Raw genomic sequence first — 26,489 nt, 5'->3', positions numbered from 1 at the left:
GTTTGGTGTCGCGAGCTGATTGGCTGCCTCTATGGCTAGAGTAATCGGGTCGTCGGGATCGTATATCCTTCGGACGCATTGCAATCATCTCATACAACCGATTATTATAATATTTTTATTGTGTCTTTTTAAAATCTTAACATATGTATGGCGGACCGGAATTGGGCAATTTTTATGTGTGATCTAAATTCTTAAGCCTGTTGTCATATTTACAGAATTTATTGTACAGAGTGAGACTCCTCATTACGCTTCGTTTGTCCGGCCAAGTAGTTAATGTCATCTGAGGCAAATCTACAATGAGACACTTCAAAAAAAGGGGAAAAAAGTGTGATGGATCGAATAGCATAGATAGCATAAGATGTTCGTTATGTTATTGTGATATGAACGTATCAAGAAAATACGTCGCATTAGTCCTAAATATTTTGACTAACTTATAGTTTAAACAAGCAGGAAAGTTTCAACAATATTTCTCTTAAATAAATAATAAGATGTGACCCAATTCAATCATTATCTGTATCTCATTACATTATATTGTTGACGCAAATATTTGACGTACGATTTTGTTTTGCTGGACGAAATAGGACTACATTAATAATATTGGATTTATGACGAAAGTTGTATGGCGAACTCAGAAATCAGAATCATTTATTCAACGTAATTATCATGGATAACCGTGTTGAAGGTCAATGTAACATTTTTGAATTTACGTCATTTCGCAAGGTGTTATGGCTGAGGAGAAGAAATGACAAGACACTGCAACAGCAACACATCTTTTAAATCAATGAGGGTATATATTACAAGTTATTTAATAACTAGAGGAACACATTCAATACCAGACATTTTTATCATTTAAGTAATCATTAAACTTATAATTAGCTTTTTTACATAAAGTAAGCTTCACGTGAGCTTTAAATTTATTCTCTGTCATATTTAAAATATTATCTGGTATTTTTTGAGGAGCTCGGTGGCGCAACGGTAAACGCGCTCGGTCTGCGATTGTTAAAGTTAAGCAACTTTCGCAAAGGCCGGTCATAGGATGGGTGACCAAAAAAAAAAAAAACTTTCATCTCGAGCTCCTCCGTGCTTCGGAAGGCACGTTAAGCCGTTGGTCCCGGCTGCATTAGCAGTCGTTAATAACCATCAATCCGCACTGGGCCCGCGTGATGGTTTAAGGCCCGATCTCCCTATCCATCCATAGGGAAGGACCGTGCCCCAGCAGTGAGGACGTTAATGGGCTGATGATGATGATGATGATGATTTTATTTTAAACTCAACTATAATACTAATATACTTCATCATCCTCCTGCCCTTATCCCACTCTATATGACGTCGGCGCAACATGTATTCCTCTTTCCATTCATCTTCCATTTCCATTCATCTCTGTCAGTCATCATCTCAGTACTCACATCATTCACACCATCCATCCGCGCTTTCTTGGGCCGTCCCCTACTCCTATATCCATTAACTTACCTCCCGATCCACCAGCCGCCGTGGAATTGTGGTTAGAGCGTTAGGCTCACGATCTGGAGGTCCGGGTTCGATTCTCGATGGGGATATTGTCGAAATCACTTTGTGAGACTGTCCTTTGTTTGGTAAGGACTTGTCAGGCTTGAATCACCTGATTGTCCGAAAAAGTAAGATGATTCCGTGCTTCGGAAGGTACGTTAAGCCGTTGGTCTCGGCTATTAGCTGTAGAAACACCTCCACCAACCCGCAGTGGAGCAGCGTGGTGGAGTATGCTATACCTACCCCCTCCGGTTGATTGAGGGGAGGCCTGTGCCCAGCAGTGGGACGTGTATAGGCTGTTTATGTTATGTATGCATTTTATCCCTCCTCATTGTCGGCCCACACATTGTTAACCTGTTGCTCCTCAGTTTCTCACTGACCTGCGCTACTTTCCGACTTCCTAACGCTAGGGAGATGATGTTGTTGAGAAGCTCCTGGCTGATTGATGAGAGCAATTACCTTCGTTGTGATTTATCTTCTAACTTGACTAGTTCGTAGGAGTTAAAGAAACAGAAAAAAATCGAAAAATCCACATTATTCTACGTTACAGCTACAGAAATACAAGTATTGCTAACTTCGTAACATTTATTGTTATCATTATGTTATTCGTTAATAAGTAGGTACCTACGTACTCGTAGTTATTACATTGTAAACCTACATCTTTAGGTAGGTACCTACTTAAATCTGCAGTCTGGCTGTACAGACATAACGACAAGTTCAAAGTTTTTTGATAAAATAAGTGCAAGGGTTACCAATAGTAGTATACAATTACTATCTTTATATTGACTGTCATTCACTAGGTAAATGCAATTTTATGTTTACATTACGATTACGACGTTTGATATCAATTTATTTGTCTACATAAATAGGGTAGCTTCTAACTAGTCAAATCAGTTACTTTTACGAAACGTCAAACCACGAAATTACTATGGAATTTGTATGAAAAAGTAACCTGTGACGTCTTAGAAATACGTAACAAAATCTCGGACTTAATATTACGTTTTTCTTGATTAAATTCATAAATAAGTTAAATAGAAAAAAGGAAAAGCTTTCGTCAGTTTTAAATCTGTCTAAAAAATCTTTAAGAGTACCTAAGGGAAAAGAGGCAAATATTGGAAGTTATTGAAGACAGAAGAAGCAAGATGATTGACACTTAATAAGACATGGTGAATTTATTAAAACATCATAGAAGGGAAGATAGAAGATGGCAAGGAGAAGATCAAGAAGAGCTTAATTAGAACAGATTAAAGAGAAGGCGAACGTCGTGTCTTATAAGGAAATGAAAGAACTGGCCTTTGATAGACAAGAATGGAGAGCGCGGCTCTTAAAATAATGAACTATAATCCAAGTGGATTATTATGTAGATGTTCATAAGTAGATCTGCTAGATTGATAGGCGTCAGTTTATGTAAGTATGTAAAACATAATATAATACCGAGTTCTTACCGCGTCAAAATCAGGGATATGAGACTGCCGATACTTCAACACTGTTGCAAGTGCCATGATCATGGGACTGATTCCCTGATTCAAACTAGGTAAGAACCCCTTATTATATGTTTTACATACATACATAAATTCACGTCTATTTCCCACTGGGGTAAGCAGAGACTATGGAATTCCATTTGCTTCGATCCTGACACACTTCTCTTGCCATAAGTACCAACGCTTCACCGAGCTCTCTGTTATATCAACGATATTAGATCACATCTGGGACTTCGAGTGGGGGCGAATAAAAAAAAAACATGTTCAGAAACTTAATTATTTTTCCACATGTGTCGTAAATACCGACAAAAGGGAGATATCCTATCCTTTCTCAAATCTTTTTCTTCTGTCGTGTGGGTTGTGAGGTGGATTACCAACCCCATCAGCCCTGGTAACCGGGTTACTATGGAGACGCCGAAAGCCCCTGACATAACTCATGTAACGACAACTAACTTACATCAGTAAGTAGTAACCGGGACCAACGGCTTAACGTGCCTTCCGAAGAACGGATCATCTTTCTTTCTCAGGTGATTAGCCTGTAATGTCCTATAACCAAACTAGGGATGACAAAGTGATTTTCTTGATTTGTCCCCACCGGGATTTGAACCCGGGTCCTCCGGTATACCATGGGACCACGGAGGCCGTTACTTTCTCAAATGATGGATCATTATAATAACTTCTTCATCATCATAAACCATCATAGGACTTCGTATCAAAATGACAAGGCTACGATGGATTATGATGAACAGGCGATCAGGCCATCGCCCATTATAATGGACCATCATTCTTTACCTTAATGGGGTGGGCAGAACCACGAATAACCAAAGACAACTTGCAGCCACTGTTCACGGATTCTTAAGATGGATATGTTGAGCCTTGTGGTAACAAGGGATCAGTTTATCGCTTATAACATTAGTACCTATATTATGTAAGAAATGTAATCCCTCTGTCGGATTTTACGACACGCCTAAGAAAACATATCGAGGCAGACTACCAGCCTGGTGGTCGGATGATGTTGTGAGGTACGCCGGAAAGCAATGGATGGGACTTGCACAGGATCGGAAAGGATGGCGTGAAAGAGAGGATTAAGCCTATACCCAGCAGCAGGCTTAGCACCGTAAGCGCGCGACTCTTTCTCGCCTCGACACACGTCACCCGTCACTCTCTCACAGTACTGCACAAAAAGAGATAGAGGATCTCTGTCGCGGCGAGAAAGAGTCGCGTGTTTACGGTGCTGAGCCCGCAGTGGTTGGATACAGGCTGAGTAGATAGATAGAAGAAAACAAGCTAAACGTGTTCTAATTTTTATTCACTCCTAGCATTCAACATAGAAGTTTAAAGATTAAATAGGTACCTAAGTAAGCAAGTATAAGATGAACAGTTTCACTTAATAAATAACTTTACTAAACACGAGCCAAACCAAATTCGACTAAACAAAAACCAGAAATAACCAGTCAGTATTGACATGGTAATTAAAAGGTTATCACTCGCTGCAAGTCTTAGGTTCAAATCGGAATGGTCTAAAGTTGACCTACATAGATTTTATTTAAAACTAAGAACCCTTTAGTTTTGAATAAGTAAATAATTAGCACAGTAATATAAATAATAGTACCTTTAGGTATAAAAGTATAGTGTACCTAAAAATTGGAATAAAAAGTGTGAAAATAATAAATGTGTGTGAAAATAGTAAAAAAGTACTTAAAAATTAAATATAATATATCAGAAATGTAGATTTCAAATTGAAATACACTATGTTGTGCACACGAAGGAAATGTGAACGCGTCGATTTATTTTCCCGCCAAAAAAGATTATAATCAAATAAGTGTTTCGTGTTTATGTGCTCTAAAGAGTTTTTATTGGATTTTGTTTATATTTTACTGGCCTTTGCTGTCAAAATTAATATGAATTCAAAAAGCCATAAAGTAATAAAAAAGGATTAGTGTCTTTTATTTTTAATTTTTTTATATGGCTATCGTAACCAAATTGTAACATTTTTTTGTAAAGATAATGCCAGTTAAGAATTTAAAATAAAAACGCTCAATAACAAAAGGAAAAGTTTTGCCTAAGTAATCTAGCTCTCAACATTGTAATATAATAGGCCGTGTAAATTAATTAAAAGTATCATAATAATTATTTTAATAAATATTATTTTTCAAATAAACGTTAACTGTCTTCAAAAATAAAAAAATAATGTCATTTGTGCCTTGAGAAAGAGATAGCTTATTAATATCTTAGTGTAAAAAAAAGAGAAAAAGCATCAAGTGATGTTTATTACCATGATTTCTGTGGTCGGTAGAAGCACAGAAAAGAATGTTCTTATGTCATTCTGTTATAATGCTGTCTCTTTCGTTACTTTCGGTGAGCTCTAAAACGAAACAAAACAAAAGTGCTGTCAATCGCAAAAAATCTCCCCCTATTTTTGAATAATGTAAACATAAACAATAAATACTTGTTTATTGAATAATTAGATAAGATATTTCAAACAGAATACGTAACTTTGGCCTATTGTCCGGTAACTATGATTAAGTAGCTCAAAACATGGCCACGGACGACCCCAGGACGCCTTTATTGGGTATGTAATTCTACACAATATTTTTTACTTATCTATGTTATTACCTAATAAAACTTGTTATAATGATTTTCTTTCGCATATGTGTAAATCGCTGGCGCAACGAATGAGTTGGCACAGTAATATCCACCATTTTATAGCTTTTTGCATTGTTTGAGTAATAAAGAATTTTATTATTATTTATTATTATTTAATATAATTAAAGTTTTGCAACTTAGGTTGATGTTATATCCTTTCAACTGTTACATTGAACGCCCATTATTCTTATCAGAGGGTGATGGTACAGATAATGTGTCATATGTATGTTAGTTTAGCTTGTTATTGATTGTTAGTAGCAGTAGATTACTTTCTATTACATTGTTGGGTTGAAACTGGCCAATTAAAAAAGTAAAAACCATTGTGGGAGGTAACTGCTGTCCTTAGTACTTCCCTTAGAAGAGATTTTCTGGTCACTTGTGGCTCCGACATTCTACCTTTTCTGTTTTTCTCATATTTCTTCAAACATGCAATCGGTCGGCAGACCATAAGCAGTTATTATGATTTTTTTCTTAGCGGTGTGAAGGACAGGCCTCTTCATTAGTGAGCTGCCTTCATTGAGTTGTTACTATAGTCCATTTGCAAGTTACTGTCACTGCCTGAGCTATGAAAGTGGTGAAACGGGGAGGGGGCGATTGTCCAATTAGCAAATGGTGTTAGCTTCACACTCAGCCCCCCAATTTGTGTTTGTCTGCCTCTCTAGTCCTGGCCGTATTGCAAGACATATTGCAATAAAACCTAAAAGGCATACAATAACAATAGCACTAATAATAGTGTAATAATGTAATAATAGTGAGTTAGTTAGCAATAATGCCGTCTGTTGTACTACCTATATAATTATAATAATGTATTTTTAATATTTGTTTTAAGTGCAATAAAGAATTTTGTATTGTATTGTATTTTAGAAGAAAAAGAGAGAATTACTAATTTAAATTACCAACTATTTTTGTTATTATAATTTATTTGTATCCCCAAATGACTACACAAAATACTTTGCATAATGAATGATGTACTATTTAAAAAAAAAAAACCTTCAGTAATCAAGATTATCGTATAGTAATGACAATGTATGATAAATACAAATTAATATATGAATATTTCTTGCCGACTTAAAAGTGTAATAACTTAAGTTAAACAGCTTATCAACAACTTCAATCTCCGTCTATCTCCTTGTACACATGCAAGATTAAAATTAAATTACTTTTATGATACTTTAATACAGTTTTAGTGGTAAATAAGTGCCTTTTGTATTTAATAGTGAGTTTGCATGAAATTACTGGTTTAAACCGGTTATTAAAATAATATTATAAACATTTTATGGTTTATCTTTTATTATTCTTCAAATAAATTTCTTTGTAATTAGGAAGGCCAACCCCCAAAGTTAACAAATATGTAGAGAAAAACATTATTTAAATAAATTAAATTAGATACCTCATTGATGGTCTTTTGTCATTCTTAATTTTTATAAGAATATTATATTCTTTTCCATATTCAATTTACTTGTTTTTTTTTTTCTTTGAGATAAAATCCCCCAAAGAAAAAAGAGGCATAATGTTAGGGAGATGATGTTGATGTCATTTTATCTCCCAAATTTAACTTCAACAGATGGGCTTTTAATCTGAAGTACAATTTAATTGCCGTCTGTGCAAATAGAAGATTATGAAAGCATTGTAAATCTTTTTTTATGCGTTTACTAACCACGTCTCATGCCTGCTCGGTTTATTGCGCTAATCGTAGTTTTAACCTAAATTGGTACTAATTATCTTTAATAAAGTTATCAATCCACGACCCGACGTGTCTATGCTATGCTCTGCTAGACTTTTGTGTCAACTTTGAAAAAAGAAGTATAATGTTGTCTTAATTCCAGTATGTAGAATTAAGTTCATTTTAAGTTAAATCTGTCATTTTCTTAACCGCCGAAAAGGAAAGAGAAGGAAAATCGACAGGCATACATTCATGGAACGCAAGTCAATTTTATGCAGATATTTAAAAACCCGCCCAAAATGCAATCCGACAGAATTAAGTTGTCAAACGCATATCAGTAAGATACCTATTTTATTCGCCCGGGCTATTAATGAATTCTCTCATTTATTATAAAAAATGTGTGTTGTGTGGTGGATTACCAACCTTATCAACCCTGGTGTCAGGGTTATTTATTCAGAATCAGAATCAGAATCATTTATTCAACGTAATTATCATGGATAAACTTGTTGAAGGTCAATGTAACATTTTTGAATTTACGTCATTTCGCAAGGTGTTATGGCTGAGGAGAAGAAATGACAAGAAACTGCAACAGCAACACATCTTTTAAGTCAATGAGGGTACATTACGAGTTATTTAATAACTAGAGGAACACATTCAATACCACACATTTTTATCATATAGGTAATCATTAATCTTATAATAGGCTTTTTTACATAAAGTAAGCTTTATTTAGGGTTAGATTTTTCTGTCTCATTAGTTTACAAGTATAAAAGGTATCGCTTTTTATCGCTCTGAATTTCAGTGCAACATGATTTAGTTCAAATATTTTCTTTTGTATCGTCTCGCTACACTTAACACGCATGTGCTCATGTCATTTAGTCGGAATTCGACCTGAGTTCCGCTTGGCCGCGTTAAAAAATAACTTAAGAATATGAAAAAGTTTTTTCTTTAGTTAAACAGTTATTTGGACGCGTATAAATAACAATTTATTTAGGTACCTATTTCGTTTTGACATACGTTTACTTTTTTAAATAAAATAAAAATGATTTTTTTCGAGTACGTGTAAATTCGTGAAAAGTTTTTTATTTATTTATTTGTAATTCCGTTTTAATGTGTCACGTAATTTGAAGATTCGAGAATGAGTGGTGTTATCGGTTCGTAAAGTTTTATTTTCCGTGAATATTCGTAGTGTGTTGATGCTGGTTGTGGAAAACAGGATATTGTGTTTTTTATTGTTTAGGTCATGAAAAAATTGCGTTATGGTTTGTGCTTTTCTATATCACTATTTGTAGTTTCTTTTTCTGTGCTAGAGTGGGAGTACACCCTGGACACTCCATATAAAAATCTCGTTCTTCCCGCCATCATACCAGGTGATTGCAAGCGAGACAGACAGTCCGCGCGCGCTACGGCTTAATAGACTAAAGTGACTCCCAGCCCCGGGTGGGGTAAATCTAGCAAGATACCGATACGCGTCGGTGCGGGGCGGAAAGTGTCCGTTTTATGTGTAGTTATTATTCTTTGTTCTATCCTAGAAGTAAAAAGAAAACAGGTTGCATTTCGCTGCTTAACATTCGGAGCATGTAGTAAAAAACGACTGACGGAATGCGACGGCCGATTACAGAATTTAGATATTCAACAAAATTTTATTAGAGAGATTTTGAAGTAAGTTATAATTCACTTTTTTTGACAGCTCTAAAACTAGTTCTACATCTGTCTTGCACTTGCTTTTTTAGATGAATTGTTTAGATTTGTCCTTAACCCCCAGAATACATTAAGGTTGCCGTTATTGGATATCTACGGTAAGGAGGACTATAATATATTATATATCGCCTTACTCCAGGATCGACTCCCAACGGGCGCATCCAACGAGCGGCGGTGAAGCTATGCGGGCTGGAGTCCTGGAGACGGCGGGTGCCCATCACGGTGTGGCTGCCGACCTACAAGCTCGAGTACCTACTGCGAGACGCCATAGCTGGTGAGAATCTACATACATAACATAACATAAACAGCATTCTGATTCTAAATGATTCTGATAGCCTGTATACGTCCCACTGCTGGGCACAGGCCTCCCCTCAATCAACCAGAGGGCGCATGGAGCATACTCCGCCACGCTGCTCCAATGCGGGTTGGTGGAGAAGTTTTTTTACGGCTAAGAGCCGGGACTAACGGCTTAACGTGTCCTCCGAAGCACGGAATCATCTTACTTTTTCGGACAATCAGGTGATTCAAGCCTGAAAATTCCTTACCAAACAAAGGACAGACTCACAAAGTGATTTCCAGATCGTGAGCCTAACGCTCTAACCACTAGACCACGGAGGATCTACATACCTATACCTGTAGAAGCAAAAGGTGACAAAACTGACTGACTTATCACGAAATCTCAGAAACTACAAGTCCAAGGAGGCTCAAATTTTGCATGGGCGCTCCTTTCGCGACGTAGGTTACTACCCCTGACTTCTGTAGACACCATATAATTTTATTTTTATTTACACCTGTCATTTTTCTATTCGCCGAAAAGGAAAGGGACGGATGATATTTGTCTGTTCTCTCATTAGTGGTTGCTTGAATTGTATCGATCATGTGTATTGTTGTAATTTCCAGGAATAACAGTCGGTTTGACGTCCATACCACAAGGAATAGCGTACGCTATAGTGGCAGGGGTGCCCCCCCAGGTAACAAAAACCACTAATATGAATCAATAATTCTTACTACTTGACATCTTGTCGACGCCTGCGACACGGACATGTATAAGATGCGTAGACAGACAACGTTTTTAAACAAAAGTTCCGCGCTAAATTTCAACATGTTGTGCAACTTGTCGCGCGCCAAATGTTACCAAGTGGAAACGCGGCTTCATGATTCAAACACGATTAAGTCCTAAGCAGTGATACAGTGCATGAAAGATTACATAGCACCTAGCCTCTAGCTTCAAAAAAGACCAAGATCTGAAGTACTCATCACATCACTAATTTAAGAACCACGCTCTTGTCGGTGTAGCATTCTCCGTGCTACTTTTTTAGGGAAAAATAGGGCAGTGGTTTCCCTCTTGCCTTCCGCCCCGCAGTACTCTGAAATTCTAAGTTTGATAAAATAATGGTGACGTAATATTGGACTGTACACAATCCCTTAATAATAAGTACTTGCTCTGGAATTAGCAGCTGCACCCGTTCTGTGCTCTTTCCTTCCCGATAAAGCAAAGCAGGTTAGGCTTTTAATATAACATTTTCTATCTTCCTCAGGTGGGCCTATACTCGAGTATATTCCCAGGAATAGTATACGCAATATTCGGCAGCTGCAAGGACGTGACTGTTGGCCCAACTGCCATATTGGCCGCGTTGTTGGCCAAATATGTGGCCAAGAGCGTTGACTTTGCCTATCTCGCCGCCTTCTTGTCGGGATGTATTATATTGTTACTCGGGGTTCTGCAATTAGGTAAGTTTCATTATTTTCCGCCCGGTTCACATTATTCCGGTAGGTTTCCAGGTTGTTCCTACTCCTCCTCTCAATAGGCCTAACCAACCCCCCGCTTTCGACGATGACGAAAAAGCCGAATGCCTTGCCGACAGTCTCGAAGCCCAATGCTCGCCCAGCACTCTCCCTATCGATCGTAGGCACCTCTCGACGGTGAACTCTGAAGTTCAGCGTAGGGCTTCTGTACCTCCCACCGATCCTCCTCTTCCACAGGTAACTGAGGAAGAGGTCCTAGGTATTATCAAAAGATTTCATACCCGAAAAGCCCCTGGCTCAGACGGTATCACGAATCGTGTCCTTAAAAACTTCGGTGCTCCCCTCATCTGCTTACTAACGGCAATATTCAACGTCGCCTTGAGCAACTGCGTCTTTCCACAGCAGTGGAAAGAAGCAATTGTAATTGGTATACCAAAGCCTGGGAAACCTAAAAACGAACCTTCGAGTTACCGCCCCATAAGTCTCCTCAATTCCATGGGGAAGGTTTATGAGCGGCTCATATTTGCTAGATTACGGGACTACGCCGAATCCAATAGTCTTATTCCACCAGAGCAGTTTGGTTTTAGAACCAAACACTCCTGCGTTCAACAAGTGCACCGTATTGTTGAACATATCTCTAGTAGATTAAACTTAAAAAAACCTGTCGCTACGGGAGCGCTCTTCTTCGATGTGGCGAAAGCGTTCGACAAAGTCTGGCACAACGGCTTGATCTACAAGCTTTATTCACTGGGAGTGCCAGACCGTCTCGTGCACATCATACGAGACTTCCTCTCAAATCGAACCTTTCGCTACCGCGTGGAGGGGACGCTCTCGTCACCGCACCCGATACATGCCGGAGTCCCACAAGGCTCCGTCCTCTCCCCTTTACTATTTTCATTATATACTAGTGACATTCCCAAATCCCCTAATACCGAATTAGCTTTATTTGCGGATGATACAGCCATCTATTCTTCGTGCCGTGGTCGAGTTATGATGACCGGAATCCTCCAACGCGCGGCCAATGCCTTGGGCAAGTGGTTTCGCAAATGGAGAATCGAGGTAAACCCGGAGAAAAGTGCAGCGGTGTACTTTTCAAAGGGCTATTATAACACGCCACGGTCACGCCGTCAACTTAAAGTCATTACGATGTTTGGCAAGCCGATCCCTTGGGAGGAGCAAGTCAAATATCTCGGCGTAGTCTTAGATAGACGTCTTACTTTCAAGGCCCATATCAAACGAGTGCGCGATCGCGCCGCGTTTGTAATGGGCCGTCTTCATTGTCTCCTTAACAAGCGAAGTAAATTGTCCCTTAGGAATAAGGTGAAAATCTACACGACTTGCATCCGTCCGATCATGACCTATGCAGGGGTAGTTTTCGCTCACGCGAGCCCCTCTCAAATTCACCGTCTACAGGTAATACAAAATCGTTTCATGCGGAAAGCCACGGGAGCTCCGTGGTTCCTTCGCAATGAAAATCTGCACATTGACCTAGGTCTGCCAACCATTGCCCAATGGCTCAAATTAGCTTCCAAACGTTTTTTCGATTCTGCTCCGCACCACCCAAATCCCCTGGTAGTTGCGGCTTCCGAATACATCCCGCTTAGGGACGGTACTGAAAAGTATCGGCGTCCGAAGGACGTAATATACGATCCCGACGACCCGATTACCCTAGCCATAGAGGCAGCCAATCAGCTCGCGACACCAAACACTTCAGGACCCCGATACCGACCCCGCCGGCGTGGTCGACGATTTCCCTCATTCAGCGCTTATCGCTATCGACCCACTAGGGTCGATTAATTCTTTCAAATATTTTTCCTCTCAGACGACGCCCTGAGCCGAGGTTCGCGCCCAACTGGGCACCCTCAGGCCTGTTGTCTTAAACGTTGTACCGGGTGAGAGCCTTCAGCGCTCCCCATTTGTCCGGCCAAGTAGTTAGTGCCATCTGCGGCAAATCTACAATAAGTCACGTCGAAAAAAAAAAAAAAAAAAAAAAAAAAAGGTAGGTTTCCAGTCTGGTGATTGAATTTGGCGTTGGAATGTTCCTGGAATAATGTGAACGAGCAGTGCATTACAATGCTAGTTCACATTATTCCAGTAACATTCCTGCCGTGGAATGGCACAATGCATTGCATTATTGGTTCACATTATTCCAGTAGCATTAAAGAGCAGCGACTGGAATAATATGACATTTGCGCATATAAAAGTAGGTGCGCAATGTCAAAAAATGTGAAATAGCAATATTGCTTTTTAGATAAATCGCTTTGATGTGGCCTTTTTAACCCCCCGGGCATTGTATTAGCCAGAATATAAAAAAAAAAACTTCAATCATTTTGATCTTTCTTCCAGGTTTTCTTTTAGACTTCATTTCCAAGCCAGTAATCAGCGGTTTTACTACGGCTGCGGCGTTGCAGATTGCTGCTGCTCAACTCAAGTCACTATTTAGGATATCAGGTGATTTGACAATTATTTAGTTACGTAATTGATCAAGTAGGCATCTATTGCTACCGTAAAAAGTTACCTTTTCGTACAAATGTTTCGTAAAGAATTAGTTATGCTTAGGGAAATGAACAAATCAAATCTTATTACCCACATAGCATAGATTCAGTCTAGCTCCAGCTATGTTTAAGTGCCATGCAATAGGGGGAAAGCCTATTGTCATTAACCGGGCACAAAACCTGGTAACATTTTCTCTAGCCTATTGTGTTCCACTGCTGAGAAAAGAATTTTATTGTTCGTCCAGGGTCGTCAGGAGACACCTTCATAGATGCCATAGCAAATTTCTTCAAGCATATAAAGACGATTCAACTTTGGGACACCGTTCTCGGGATATCCTGCATCATCGCTTTATTATTGCTTAAAGTAAGTGGTTTTTACCAAGCTTTCTGTTTTAAAAGTTCTATATACATACAATAAGTGCAAACGCATTGCCATTAACCGAGCACAAATCCTGGAAACCAGGTTATATCATTTATGAATAATCCGAACATGAGCCTGGTTAAATATCCCTGATTATCTTTCTTCAGAAATCAGCTTTAAAAACGTCGGCGTCTTCTTCCCGCTGCCGCCGGCGTCTGTCCTGCTTGCTGCTGTACACGGTCCGCGCCAGGAACGCCCTCGTGGTGTTCGCGGCCGCCATACTCGCTGCCGTGTTACATGCCTACCACATCACGCCCTTCGCTCTTACTGGTGAGTCAATAAGCTGCATAAACATTAAGTTAGGTTTTCCCGACGATTCCGCCAGAAATCTTCTGAATAATCATACAAGAAATAAATCCGTAATACCATCCAAGAAACGATCCAAAAACATCTTTAACAGTCGTCCAAGATGTCATCCAAAAACATTAGAAAAGCCTTCCAAAAGAGATCATCTAAGAAACCATCATCAAAACGTCGGCATCTTCTTATGCCGGCGTCTGTCGTGCTTGCTGCCATACTCATCGTGCCCTTCACTCCTACTGGGGAGTCATTAAGCTGGACAAACACTAGGTTAGGTATTTTCGACGATCCCAAGAAACCTGAAGTGGCTTCCTTGACTTGGTCAGACCAGAAATCTTCCTATGAAATCATTGAAGAAATCAATCCTAGATACCGTTAAAAAAATACCCAAAAACTATCCGAGAAACGCCAAAAATATCGGCAAAAGTCATCCTAGATTTCACCCAAAAATATCCGAAAATCCATCCAAGAAATCAACCAAGAGAGATCAACCATCTTCGGCGCACGGCTGCTTGTCTATCGCTATTTTTATCGAATACAATTCGGTGAGTGTGTGTTATTATTACACAAGTTAATTCCATCATCCCCTTTTCATCTTCGTGCAACTAGACACACACTGGTTCGGGCCTTTTCTGTCCAAGAATCCATTCAAGAATTCATCCATAAAAATAAGAAAATCTCTAAACAAACATAATAAAAAAACCTACATCATTCTTCGGGATCACGAACTAGAAACGATTTTTTTAATTCTTTAATTCGGGATTCTTTTTTATACGGCCGACTGACTGAAATATGAAACTTACCTTCTTTTGCAGGTAAAATCGAAGGCGGCCTGCCTAAGTTCGGGCCCCCGCCGTTCAGCACGGTGGTGAACGGCACGCATCTGACCTTCCCCGGCATGCTGGCCACGCTGGGCGCGGAGGGGCTCGTCATGCCGCTGGTCGCTGTGCTGGAGAGCATTGCCATCGCCAAGGCTTTTGGTGAGTTGGTGGACTAAGGATTCCGTAGCTATAGCAATACTGTCATTTACCAATATTTCTTTTTTAGATGAGTTGCTTCTATGTGGCCTTTTTGACCCCCTAGTTGAGGCTGCTTCCTCTCTACATCTGCCAACGCGCATTAAAGCAGCGTGGTGGAGTATGCTTCATACCCCTGCTTTTTGATTGAGACCTGTCTTCTTTTATCGTGTGAGTTGCGAGGTGGATGACTAACCAGGAACCCTGGGATTTTTGTGATATGTCCCCACGGGGACTCGAACCTGGAACCTCCGGACCGTGAGCCATGTCTACAACATAACAATCATTTTATTATCCCTAGTTTGATTAGGAGATCACATGATAATCATCCGATTGTCTAAAATTAAGGAGATCCGTGCTTCGGAAGACACATGTTACATGGCTCAATAGCAACTCAGACACCAGTGTTGCTGAGGTTGGTCATACACCTCCCAACCCACACGATAGAAGATAGAAGAATGAACTAAATTTTGTTTCCAGCGGGTAGCAAACCAGTGGACGCCACACAGGAGATGATTGCCATCGGTGCTTGTAACCTAGTGTCATCATTCTGCCAGAGCATGCCTGCCACGGGATCCTTCACGCGCACCGCACTCAACCACGCCAGCGGGGTCGTCAGCCCTGCCGGCAGTCTGTTCAAAGGTCAGTGGGTCATATCGATGTTTCAGACGTACGGAATTCCACTTATTACGATTCTGACACACCACTTTCGCTGCTCTAAAATTTCTCGAAATCAATGTTCCTTATGTAGTAAAGTCATCGAGGTCTAAGCTGCCACATCATCCTGGATTAGATTCCTCAGTTTGGTCAGTAATTGGTCGGTATAGTGATACTGACTAGTGGTATAACGTAGAACCGTTGCCCAGGGATAAGGGTGAGGACCTCAACGGTTGCGGAGGCGGAGATGGGAGCCATCAGTACGGCAATGCAGGACGGAAGAGGCGAGGCGACTGTCAGAACTATTCAGATGCAGAGGAGAGGCGTCCTAGTAAGGTTTTGAAATAGACTACTCTGGGCGCCATCCCACACGCATCACACAGAGTACTGCGGGGCGAAAGGCAGGAGGGAAACCACTGCGCTATTTTTTCCTAAATAGTAGCATGGAGAATGCTACACCGACAAGTGCGTGGCTCGTAAATTAGTGATGAGTGATACCGACTGTTCGAAAAGTAAAATTATTATTGTTATGACGATGTTTGTCACTGACTTACTCATGAATTCAGTAGCTACAAGTGCTAGGAGTCTCAAATTTTGCATATCCAAATATTGTTATTTCCCAAATATTGAGTTTGAGTAGATAGACCAAGATGACCATTGTCTGTATTCTCTGTTTCCAGCAAGCGTAGTCCTGTTAGCAGTGACGCTTCTAGCTCGCTGGTTCTACTTCATACCGCGCGCGACACTCGCCGCTGTCATTATGGTGGCTATGATATCTATCATCGAACTGAAGATAGTCAAGTTGCTTTGGAAGAATAGCAGTAAGTTGTCCATAACACAACACATAACATATGTATAGTATACACACCACTCTTCGCCAGCTATATGTAAGTCCCATGTAACAGGGGGCGAGCCTGTTGCCTGGAAACCACATGATATTCATTACTCATATAGTCCAATACACCAGTTTCTATTTCTATTAAAGTAATTTGGTATTATATTATAATGTATGTACACCATTAACACATGTTTATGGAACGCGATGTTCGTGCGTCACCCAATAGGGTCCACATAATATCAGCGTCGTGGTTCGCACCGCGACTTGTGCTGAGTGAGGCCCTTTTATCTCAGGACGTCCACCACTACCTTATGATCATTTCGACTAACATCCTTCTTGCTTTTTTGTAATTGTTTTAGTGGAAATTTGTTATGATATTGTTGTCTTTCTTTTTGTGTGTGGCGTCCTTTCATAATAAACTATTTCTATTCTATTCTATTCTATAGTTTAAAGCCTGAGCCTGCATTCGAACCCGTGACACTATAGAATAGAATAGAAATTGTTTATTATAAAAGGACGCCACACACAAAGACAATAATATCGCTTAAAATGTTCACAAAACAATTGCAAGGAAGCAAAACGGATGTTCGTTGAAATTATCATAAGGTGGTGGTGGATGTCCTGAGATAAAAGGGTCTCACTCAGCACAAGTCGCGGCGTGAACCGCCACTCTGGTATTATGTGGACCCTGCTGGGTGAGTTGTCTTTGATTACTTGTGGCTCTGCCCACCCCATTAGGGATTACGGGCGTGAGTTTATGTATGTATGTATGTATGCTGGGTGAGGCACGAACATCATAGACACTAGTAGGTAAGTTACGCGTTCTTCTAACAGGGTTATCAGGGATCATTATCACGTATCATCTTTAGTCGTTACCAATATGAATAAAGGACTCTTCAAATAACAATCAAAGTTTGTTACCCGCTCGTTGGGGGCCGTCCATTAATCATGCGAGACTCGAGAGGGGGGAGGGGAGGGGTCCATGAAAAATCACGAAATATCATAAGGTTGGTGTAGTAATTAGTGATGTGCCGGATCGTTAAAAATGTATATCCGCGGATACGAATCTGAATACGGATATTCAGTGTAAAGATCCGCGGATACGGATACGGATCTTTATTTTCTTAAACAAAAAGATTCAAGTTTTAGTTATTTCATTGTTATAAAAGTGATATTTTATCTTGCTTTCATAATAAAGATCTATCTATCTAAATGTTTGCAATATAAAGGTGCCAAATATTTGATTTTAAGAAATAAAAACAATCTGAATGGAATTTTATAGCCTTTTTATTTAATAATTCTACTTAATCACCTGAAAAAGATCCGTAAAAGATCCGCGTGAAAAGTAACGGACACGGATACGGATTTTTATTTTATCTCGGATATCCGCGGATACGGATACGGATATTCGGAACATCACTAGTAGTAATATATCATGAGTATTTATTTTTTCGGCAAACGCGCGGTACTGAACCGAAAAGCGGCGTTTCGTGCAATTATTTTGGTAGGTACTAAAAAATACACGTGATATAGGATGGGGGGGGGGGGTCTTGAACCTCACCATGTATCACCAAGGGGGAGGGGTGAGGGGGGTTAAAATGGCAAAAAAAAAACATTAATGGACGGCATCTTGGCTGGCTGGATTGGTGTGTCGTTCTACACGCAGGACCCACTCCATATTCGCTCGTGTTCCACCAGTGGGTCGCGACCCGTAGTTTGGGAAACTCTGGTATATCATTTTGAATTTTGATTTGATGTTTCCAGAAATCGAACTACTGGTGTATCTGATAACTGTAGTAGTGGGGGCGGCCGCGGGGCTGGAGTATGGCATCCTGGCGGGGGCGGCGGCCGACGCAGCTCGTGCGCTTGCTGCAGCCGCCAGACCACAGCTGCATACACATGTGTTTAAGGTATTGACTACAGATGCATCGGGTAACCCGGTTATTACTGCAGCATACTATACACTACACACTACTACTATATACTATACTATTATACACTATTTATACTATGCTATACTACTATATACTGCAGATGCATTGGATCCTAGTTTGACTTCGCAAATCCGTGCCGGGTAATCCGGTTATTACTGCAGCATACTACACCCTACACACTACTACTACTATATATACTATACTACTATACACTATCGGATCGGCTATTTATTAAAGAAATTGTATGCAGTATCTAACTAACACACATAAATAGCCTATATACGTTCTACTGCTGGGCACAGGCCTCCCCTAAATCAACCGGAGGAGGGGGTATGGAGCATACTCCACCACTCTACTCCAATCTAACTAAGAGTAATGATAAAATTGCAGCGTATCACATAAAATATACATTGCCAGTAAAGTGGCTATGGAATTTGAGAAGCAGTAAAGCTATCGTAGTGATCTGTTTGCAGGAGTAGTAGTAAAAGAGAGTGGGGTTGAACCGACAGCGGTTCTCATACAAAATGCGCGTTAGGGGCCTTTCCATCACCTTTCTTCTATTCTGTGCTTGTAGTATCTGTTATGTATTACCGTTGTAATCTCATTATTTTTTAGTTCTTTTATCGTGTGGGTTGTAAGGTGGATTACCAACCCCATCAACCCTGATGTCAGGGTTACTATTGAGCCGCCAAAGACCCCTGGCATGGCTTGTAACGACTAGTAACTTACATCAGTATGTAGTAACCGGGACCAACGGCTTAACGTGGCTTCCGAAGCACGGATCATCTTTCGGACAACGTAATGTGCTATAACCAAACTAGGGATCACAAGGTGATTTTCGTGATGTGTCCCAATGCTCAAACCACTGGACCACGGAGGCCGTATTTTGTTTAGTAATCACCATCGCCGGATACAGTTTGGCCAACATGACGATTTGTTTATTTTCTTCCTCTCTTTTGTAGGTGGGAAATCTTGATTGTCTTTCGATCACGCTAGTCGGCACTCTGTCGTACGGCAGCGCGCAGTACTTGGGGTCACAGGTTCGATCCCGAGTGTCTCCGCGTACATCCATACTTGTATTAGACGCCAGGCAGTTACATTCTATGGACATCGGTGTTGCTGAGGTCAGTATATCTGTGAATATGTGAAAATAGAAAAATAAGCCTCCACATATAAGGCAACGGCCTTATGGTGAAAATCAAATGGAATTTCCTCACGATGTCTGGTCGCAGGTTTGAATCCTAGTACGGGTCTTAACTAATGATTTCAATGTTTGGAGCAAAATGATTATCAAGTGCTAAGCGGCGAAGAAAACGTCGTGAGGAAACCCTCATTCCTGAGTTTCGGCGATAATATGTGAACTCTCTGTTATTCTCTATTAGCGCTAACGCTATCCCGTTTTTCACAGGGTCCGCATAATTAACATGAACATTTTGACAGGTCCAGTTTTTTACAGAAGCGTCTGCCTGTCTGACCTTTCAATCCGCGAAGGGAAAACCAGCCGAATAGAGAGGTCATATTGTTTCAGAACCTCACAAAAACAAAGTGACTATGGTCCTGTGGTACACCGACTTGCTTTACAATTTATCTTAAGTGCAGTTTCACAGTTGATTCGACCGTTATAGACGGTGATACGGCTCACCACCTATCACGTTGGTCTGACAGAAAGCTTGGTGAGGTGTGGGTACTTAGTTCATCTTGCGAGTATAGTTGTGAACTTGTGTGTTGTCTTCAGAACCTGATAACAGTGTTAGAAGACTTAGAGGAGAAGCAACATTGGTTCCTGCTGTGGAACTTCCCTGACCGACTGCGCCGCCTGGTGGAAGACCTGCGGCCCACGCTCGCGGCTAGATTTGTCTCCGGGCCCAGCATTGACCAGCACATACTTGGTAATTAAACCAGCAATCAATTATAAATACAGAGTGTTAGTGACATCGTAATGAATATTCAGGGGGATAATTCAGATCATGATTCTGAGTTAGTATCAAGTGGAATTTTCCGTCACCATACAAGTACATCGTAACAAATAGTGAGGGCGATGATACAGACTATGATTCTGAGTTGTATTCTGAGTAACCTAACGCTCTAACCACTAGGTTAGAGCATTAGGCTCAAAATCTAGAGGTCCTGGTTCGATTCCCGATGGGGATTTTGTTGAAATCACTTTGTGAGACTGTCCTTTGTTTGGTATATTGTCGATCCCTAGTCACACTACCAACTTGTGGCTAGCGGGGTACTATGCTCAGTTCGGTACCCCGAAAACATCCTTTGGCGGCAGCACACCCTCGCCGCCAAAAGGACATTGCAGGCTTGAATCACCGATTCCATGCTTCGGAGGGCACGTTAAGACGTTGGTCCCGACTGTTAGTCGTAAAAAGCATCTCTACCAACCCGCAGTGGAGCAGCGTGGTGGAGTATGCTCCATACCCCTTCCGGTTGATCGAGAAGAAGCCTGTGCCCAGCAGTGGGAGACATATATAGGCTGTTTATGTTATGTGTTAGATTTTTTTTACAGATTTTGAAGTCGGTTTAGTAAAAAAAAATACTAACAAAATAATAATAGAATGATAATAATTATTAGAAATTATTATTTTTTTACTTTGTGTTACAGGTCTGGACATCGACAGACGAGAATATAATAATACATTTAATCAAATATTTAATTGAATTTGGACAGATTTTCTCGTGACTTTGACAGTTTATCAGTAGCAAGAAGCAGTATATCTATAATAATTATAATAGAACAAAATACATAGAAGATGTTATGACTAGATATAGTCTCATAACGAAGCATCGCGCCTGTATCCTTAAAGGGGTAGGCAGAGGTGTAAAGTATACAGGGTGTTAGTGACATCGTAACGAAAACTTTGAGGGATGATTCAGACCGTGATTCTGAGTTGATATCAAGTGGAATTTTCCATCGCAAAAGTATAAAATTAAAAATAATTTTAAAAAAGCACATAATAACGGGTTCTTACCGCGTTTAAATGGGGATATGAGACTCTCGATATTTCGACACAGTTGCAAGTTTTAAACGCGGTAAGAACCCGTTATTTAACGTTATTTAACCCCCATTTAAACGCGGTAAGAACCCGTTATTATGTGCTCTAATTATGATAATAACCGCGTAAACTTAAAACAATGTATAATTTAAAAAAACTAAAAAAAAAACATGAATTTTGCGACGGAAAATTCCACTTGATATTAACTCAGAATCATGGTCTGAATCATCTCCCTCAGTATTCGTTACGATGTCACTGACATGCTTGCAGCTATGTTTAAGTTCATGTGATATCAATTTATCTATGATCCAAACATGAATTCATACTTAAAGTAGAATTCAGTGGTGGTGGTCAACGGCCTCCGTGGTCCAGTGGTTGAGCGTTGGGCTCACGATCCGGAGGTCCTGGGTTCGATTCCCAGTGGGGACATATCACAAAAATTACTTTGTGGTCCCTAGTTTGGTTAGGACATTACAGGCTGATCACCTGATTGTCCGAAAGTAAGACGATCCGTGCTTCGGAAGGCACGTTAAGCCGTTGGTCCCGGTTACTACTTACTGTGTAAGTACGTAGTCGTTATAAATGAATCATGTCAGGGGCTGGCGGCTCAATAGTAACCCTGACACCAGGGTTGATGAGGTTGGTAATTCGCCTCACAACCCACACGATAGAAGAAGTGGTTTAGAGCCCGAATCGGGATTCAAACCCGTGACACTGTGAAGTAAGTCACGTGGTCTATCACGCCCGTAATCCCTATTTGGGTGCGACAGTCAGGAGGCTGTATGTGTAACAAGCATTAGTTTTCTGCGTTTAGAATAAATGTTGGTGCTTATCTTTCTCAAGGGTACTTTCTCAGTGATAATTATTATATTATACCTATTAGATAGACAATGGTGCCGATTCCAGGGGGGTTAAAATGGCCACATCGAAGCAATTCATCTAAGAAAGCAATATTGCAATTTGACATTAAAATTTGCGCATATAAAAAAAAGTAAGTGCGCAATGCAAACAAATGTCAAATAGCAATATTGCTTTCTTAGATGAATTTGACATTAAAATTTGCGCATATAAAAGTAAGTGCGCAATGCAAACAAATGTCAAATAGCAATATTGCTTTCTTAGATGAATTTGACATTAAAATTTGCGCATATAAAAGTAAGTGCGCAATGCAAACAAATGTCAAATAGCAATATTGCTTTCTTAGATGAATTTGACATTAAAATTTGCGCATATAAAAGTAAGTGCGCAATGCAAACAAATGTCAAATAGCAATATTGCTTTTTTAGATGAATTGCTTCGATGTGGCCATTTTAACCCCCCAGTACGCACCATCTGATTTTATTCCAAGTTATACCTGTCATTTTCTTATCCCCCGAAAAGGAAAGGGACGGGCAATAAAATGTACGGAACAGACGTCAATTTTAGGCAGAAATTTAAAACGCCCTCCCAAAATTTTTTATTTGCTAATAACCAGACAGAATTAAGTTGACAGCACACGTCAAACAGGTTGCATATAAGTGAGAAAGAAAGAATATAACAATTGCCAATCATCCGTCTCTTTCCTTTACGGCGGATTAGAAAAAACTTAAAGTAAAATTAGGAGGTGTCTGCAAGAATCGGAGCCACTGAGAGACTATCCAGGCTACGTTCCCTAAAATAATTATAGATGGCGCTGTACAGAGTTACCTTCGTTTATCCTTCTAATTTCATAGATAACAGGACTTAATATTAATTCGTAGGATAACATACATATCTTTGTTTTTGGGTATAAATGGTTATTACACCCAGGCACAATACATCTTATTATTCTGTTCAAAATAAAGAGAAGCAATATAAGTAATGTAGACGACAGGTCGACATGGCAATTCTCTAGTGACGTGACGTTTTCAATATCGATATATTTTTATTATGTATGTAACAAAATGTGAATAAAATAATACCACGTTTTCATTTAAGTTAATATTTATTCATCTGAATCATCTAACGTTAATTTTATTTCTAAATATATTCTTAGTTTTCAATAATTTCTTAGCAAGTATATGTAAAATATACTTGCTATATTTATAATTTTGATTGACCATAAATATTTAGATTAGATTTCTTTTAAATCTATTGTTTTTCTTTTGTGTTAATGTTAATTTCTAATTCAATAAATTATGTGAGCGAGATTATAATCGATAAACGCGGTCGATACGGACTCGTGCGACACTAAGACGCCGCGGGGACTGTGCGGGTATGCGGGGCGACCCCGCCTCCGCGGCTCACCTCATGCCCCGATTGCCATGTCGACCTGTCGTCAACAGTAGCAACATAATTCTATACCATATCTGATCTATATCAATCAACAATTATTTTTATAAGTGTATGCTTCTGCCATTACATTATAATTTTGCATAATTATGTACAATAAGAAAATAGGTAACTATCATGTTAAATGTGTACAACGCCATCTATATTATTTTGGAGGACGTTGCTTGGAAAGTCCCTTATTCAGATGATGCTGTAAGCAAGTAGATGGTGCGTACAGTCACGAGCAATATAATGTACCCACTTTAGGACTCTGTCGCACTAACATATTTGACTTTTAGTGAGACTTACGGTTCAATTTGTCAAAAAAAATAATGTGACATGGTACCAAATTGTATACATATTAATGCTCGTGACCGTACATAAATAGCGTATATAGGGTGTTAGTGACATCGTAACGAAAACTTTGAGAAATGATTCTGACCGTGATTCCGAGTTGATGTCAAGTGGAATATTCCGCCGCAAAAGTATGGCACTGAAAATAATTAAAAAAAAACTAAAATATTCATGGTTTTTCCGATAGGAAATTCCATTTGATATTAGCTCAGAATCATGGTCTGAATCATCCCCCTCAGTATTCGTTACGGTGTCACTAACATCCATACATACTTGTATGGCTACCTGTACGTACTTGTATGGGGTGTAAGTGACATCGTAACGAAAACTTTGAGGATTGATACAGCTCATTATCCTGAGTTAATATCAGGTGGAATTTTCCATCGCAAAGGAATAGAATTGAAAATAATTTTATGAAACACAAATGAAACCTGAATTTTGCGACGGAAAATTCCACTTGATATTAACTCAGAGTCATAGTCTGGATCATTGCCCTCAGTATTCGTTACGATATCACTAACACCTTGTATGCGTCCTAAGTTACCGAATCTAAGTCAAATGTTGACGTCACACCCGTATTCTGGTATGTTAACTCGAATCTTCCTTGACTCTGTCCTTAGTTGAGGCAACTAAGACTTTCTTTTATTTTTATACCACTCAGCCGTGCTTAGGGAAACTCACAAACACAATGACATCATCACCAGCTCATTAACGTCCCCACTGCTGGGGCACGGGCCTTCCCTATGGATGGATCCCTATCCATCCATAGGGAAGGCCCTTAAACCATCACGCGGGCCCAGTGCGGATTGATGGTTATTAACGACTGATAATGCAGCCGGGACCAACGGCTTAACGTGCCTTCCAAAGCACGGAGCAGTTCGAGATGAAAACTTTTTTTTTTGTGGTCACCCATCCTATGACCGGCCTTTGCGAAAGTTGCTTAACTTCAACAATCGCAGACCGAGCGCGTTAACCGCTGCGCCACCGAGCTCCTCAAACACCATGTCATCTACATGTAACTGTAGACTTATCGTTCTAAGAAATATTAGTACTTAATATTTTAGATAGATAGCGACGGCGTCGGCTTAATGACGATAAATAAAATAAAAATAAAATAAAATAAAGTTTTGTTTACAATAACCTTAATTAATAATAATCAGGGTTGGAGCCTGCTAGTATGTGCAAAAACACCTGTGACAACAGGATCCGCTTCTCTATGGCCATTCTTAATTATACAACATATTTTTTATTATTAACTAAAATAATTATAAATATGTTTATTTTCTTTTTTATTATTATTTATTTTATTTTTCAGATATTTTTCCATAGTTTGTTATTATGGACAAATGTCTGAATTACGGCTTATTCTATTTTATACATGATTGAAGAATTTCGCATGGACAGGAGGAGGACCCGGTCGTGTAATGGATAACACGCTTGTACCGGATTGACAAAAGCTGCGGGTTCAAGTCACATCTGACTCAGTTTTTTCTTTGTGACTTTAAAAAAAAAACTCGGAATCAGCTCAAGATCGGTATTCTTAGACGGTGCCTCGAGTTTACTCCAGTGGGGTTGAGTGGACACCCCGGCCAAGTAGTTAATGCCATCTGCGGCAAATCTACAATAAGTCACGTCAAAAAAAAAGAGTGGACACCATGACGTCATTATTTACATTTGTTGTTTCTTTATGTTGGCAGTATGATATGATTGACTACAGTGAGTTAAGTCCTCAAGTCGATAACTTATATGTCAATTTAAAATACCAAAATCCTTAGCTAATTCGAGTGGACGAAGTTTTCCAGTTAACATATTAAAATGCGGGTGTTAGAATTTTTTAATACATTCCACTATAAACCAAAGTTACTTAATATTAGATAGGTCTTCTTAGATAGGTTTGAAGAGAGAAGATTAAATAGGTGTCAGATTATAGATATAAGAGAAATTATATTACATAGATACTTTAGTTGTACATGGATTTTATTTTGTGTAAATAAAATGATTATTATTCATTATGGCTCTTATTTTTATTACTTACCTCTCCCCCACGGATAGGTATAGGCCTCCTCTCTTTAACTCTAACATTTCACATTCCAATTCCAATTCAAAAATTTCTTCATTTAGTAGGTAACATAGTTATGATGTTAATATTTATTTATTATTATACCGTTTCGGTCTTTTTTGTTTTTAATAATATTTTTTCTATTTATTTTATTATTATTTTTTATATGTTATTGCACTAAGTAATTGTAAGCGGATTATAGCGCCGAGACAAACCCGTGAGGGGTTTAGCGGTGTTATTTTATTCTTTTTTGTTAATTTTTCGTTGTATTTAATAATTATTATTTAATAATTAATATTCGCACGCTGTATGGTTGAGTGATGGACTTTTATTGATATAATTTATATTTAAGATCTTTTGTACCACTCTAGAGCGAATAAA

The 26,489-nt window shown here is 39.4% G+C and overlaps 2 protein-coding genes across 3 annotated transcripts in view; both read left to right on the top strand.

The window, feature by feature from the left end:
* LOC126369198 (uncharacterized) overlaps positions 1–26,489 on the top strand; it is a 456,612-nt gene that overhangs the window by 161,534 nt on the left and 268,589 nt on the right. The window lies entirely within an intron of this gene.
* LOC126369224 (sodium-independent sulfate anion transporter-like) lies at positions 5,370–26,058 on the top strand. Of its 2 annotated transcripts, none has more exons than XM_050013546.1 (14): positions 5,370–5,559; positions 9,137–9,271; positions 9,898–9,968; positions 10,536–10,728; positions 13,090–13,194; positions 13,484–13,602; positions 13,767–13,929; positions 14,775–14,939; positions 15,456–15,617; positions 16,313–16,453; positions 18,235–18,380; positions 19,367–19,528; positions 20,140–20,293; positions 21,016–26,058. In XM_050013546.1, the coding sequence occupies exons 1-14, from the start codon at positions 5,526–5,528 to the stop codon at positions 21,069–21,071; spliced, it is 1,806 nt and encodes a 601-aa protein (XP_049869503.1). In that variant the 5' UTR covers positions 5,370–5,525; the 3' UTR covers positions 21,072–26,058. The 2 variants fall into 2 exon arrangements, with proteins under 2 accessions (XP_049869503.1, XP_049869504.1); XM_050013547.1 differs by lacking the exon at positions 5,370–5,559 and adding an exon at positions 8,390–8,450.

Source organism: Pectinophora gossypiella, chromosome 8 (genome assembly GCF_024362695.1).
Source record: "Pectinophora gossypiella chromosome 8, ilPecGoss1.1, whole genome shotgun sequence".
NCBI classification, from domain to species: Eukaryota; Metazoa; Arthropoda; class Insecta; order Lepidoptera; family Gelechiidae; genus Pectinophora; species Pectinophora gossypiella.
Note: the sequence above shows the minus strand (reverse complement) of the source record. Positions and strands in the feature narration are given on the sequence as shown.

Bases quoted from the DNA above. Each gene is read 5' to 3' on its own strand.
- LOC126369224 (XM_050013546.1), top strand. From the start codon at position 5,526: ATGGCCACGGACGACCCCAGGACGCCTTTATTGG. The intron at 15,618-16,312 runs GTCAGTGGGTCA...CTCTGTTTCCAG, and splicing joins TGCCGGCAGTCTGTTCAAAG to CAAGCGTAGTCCTGTTAGCA. The intron at 20,294-21,015 runs GTAATTAAACCA...TTTGTGTTACAG, and splicing joins CATTGACCAGCACATACTTG to GTCTGGACATCGACAGACGA.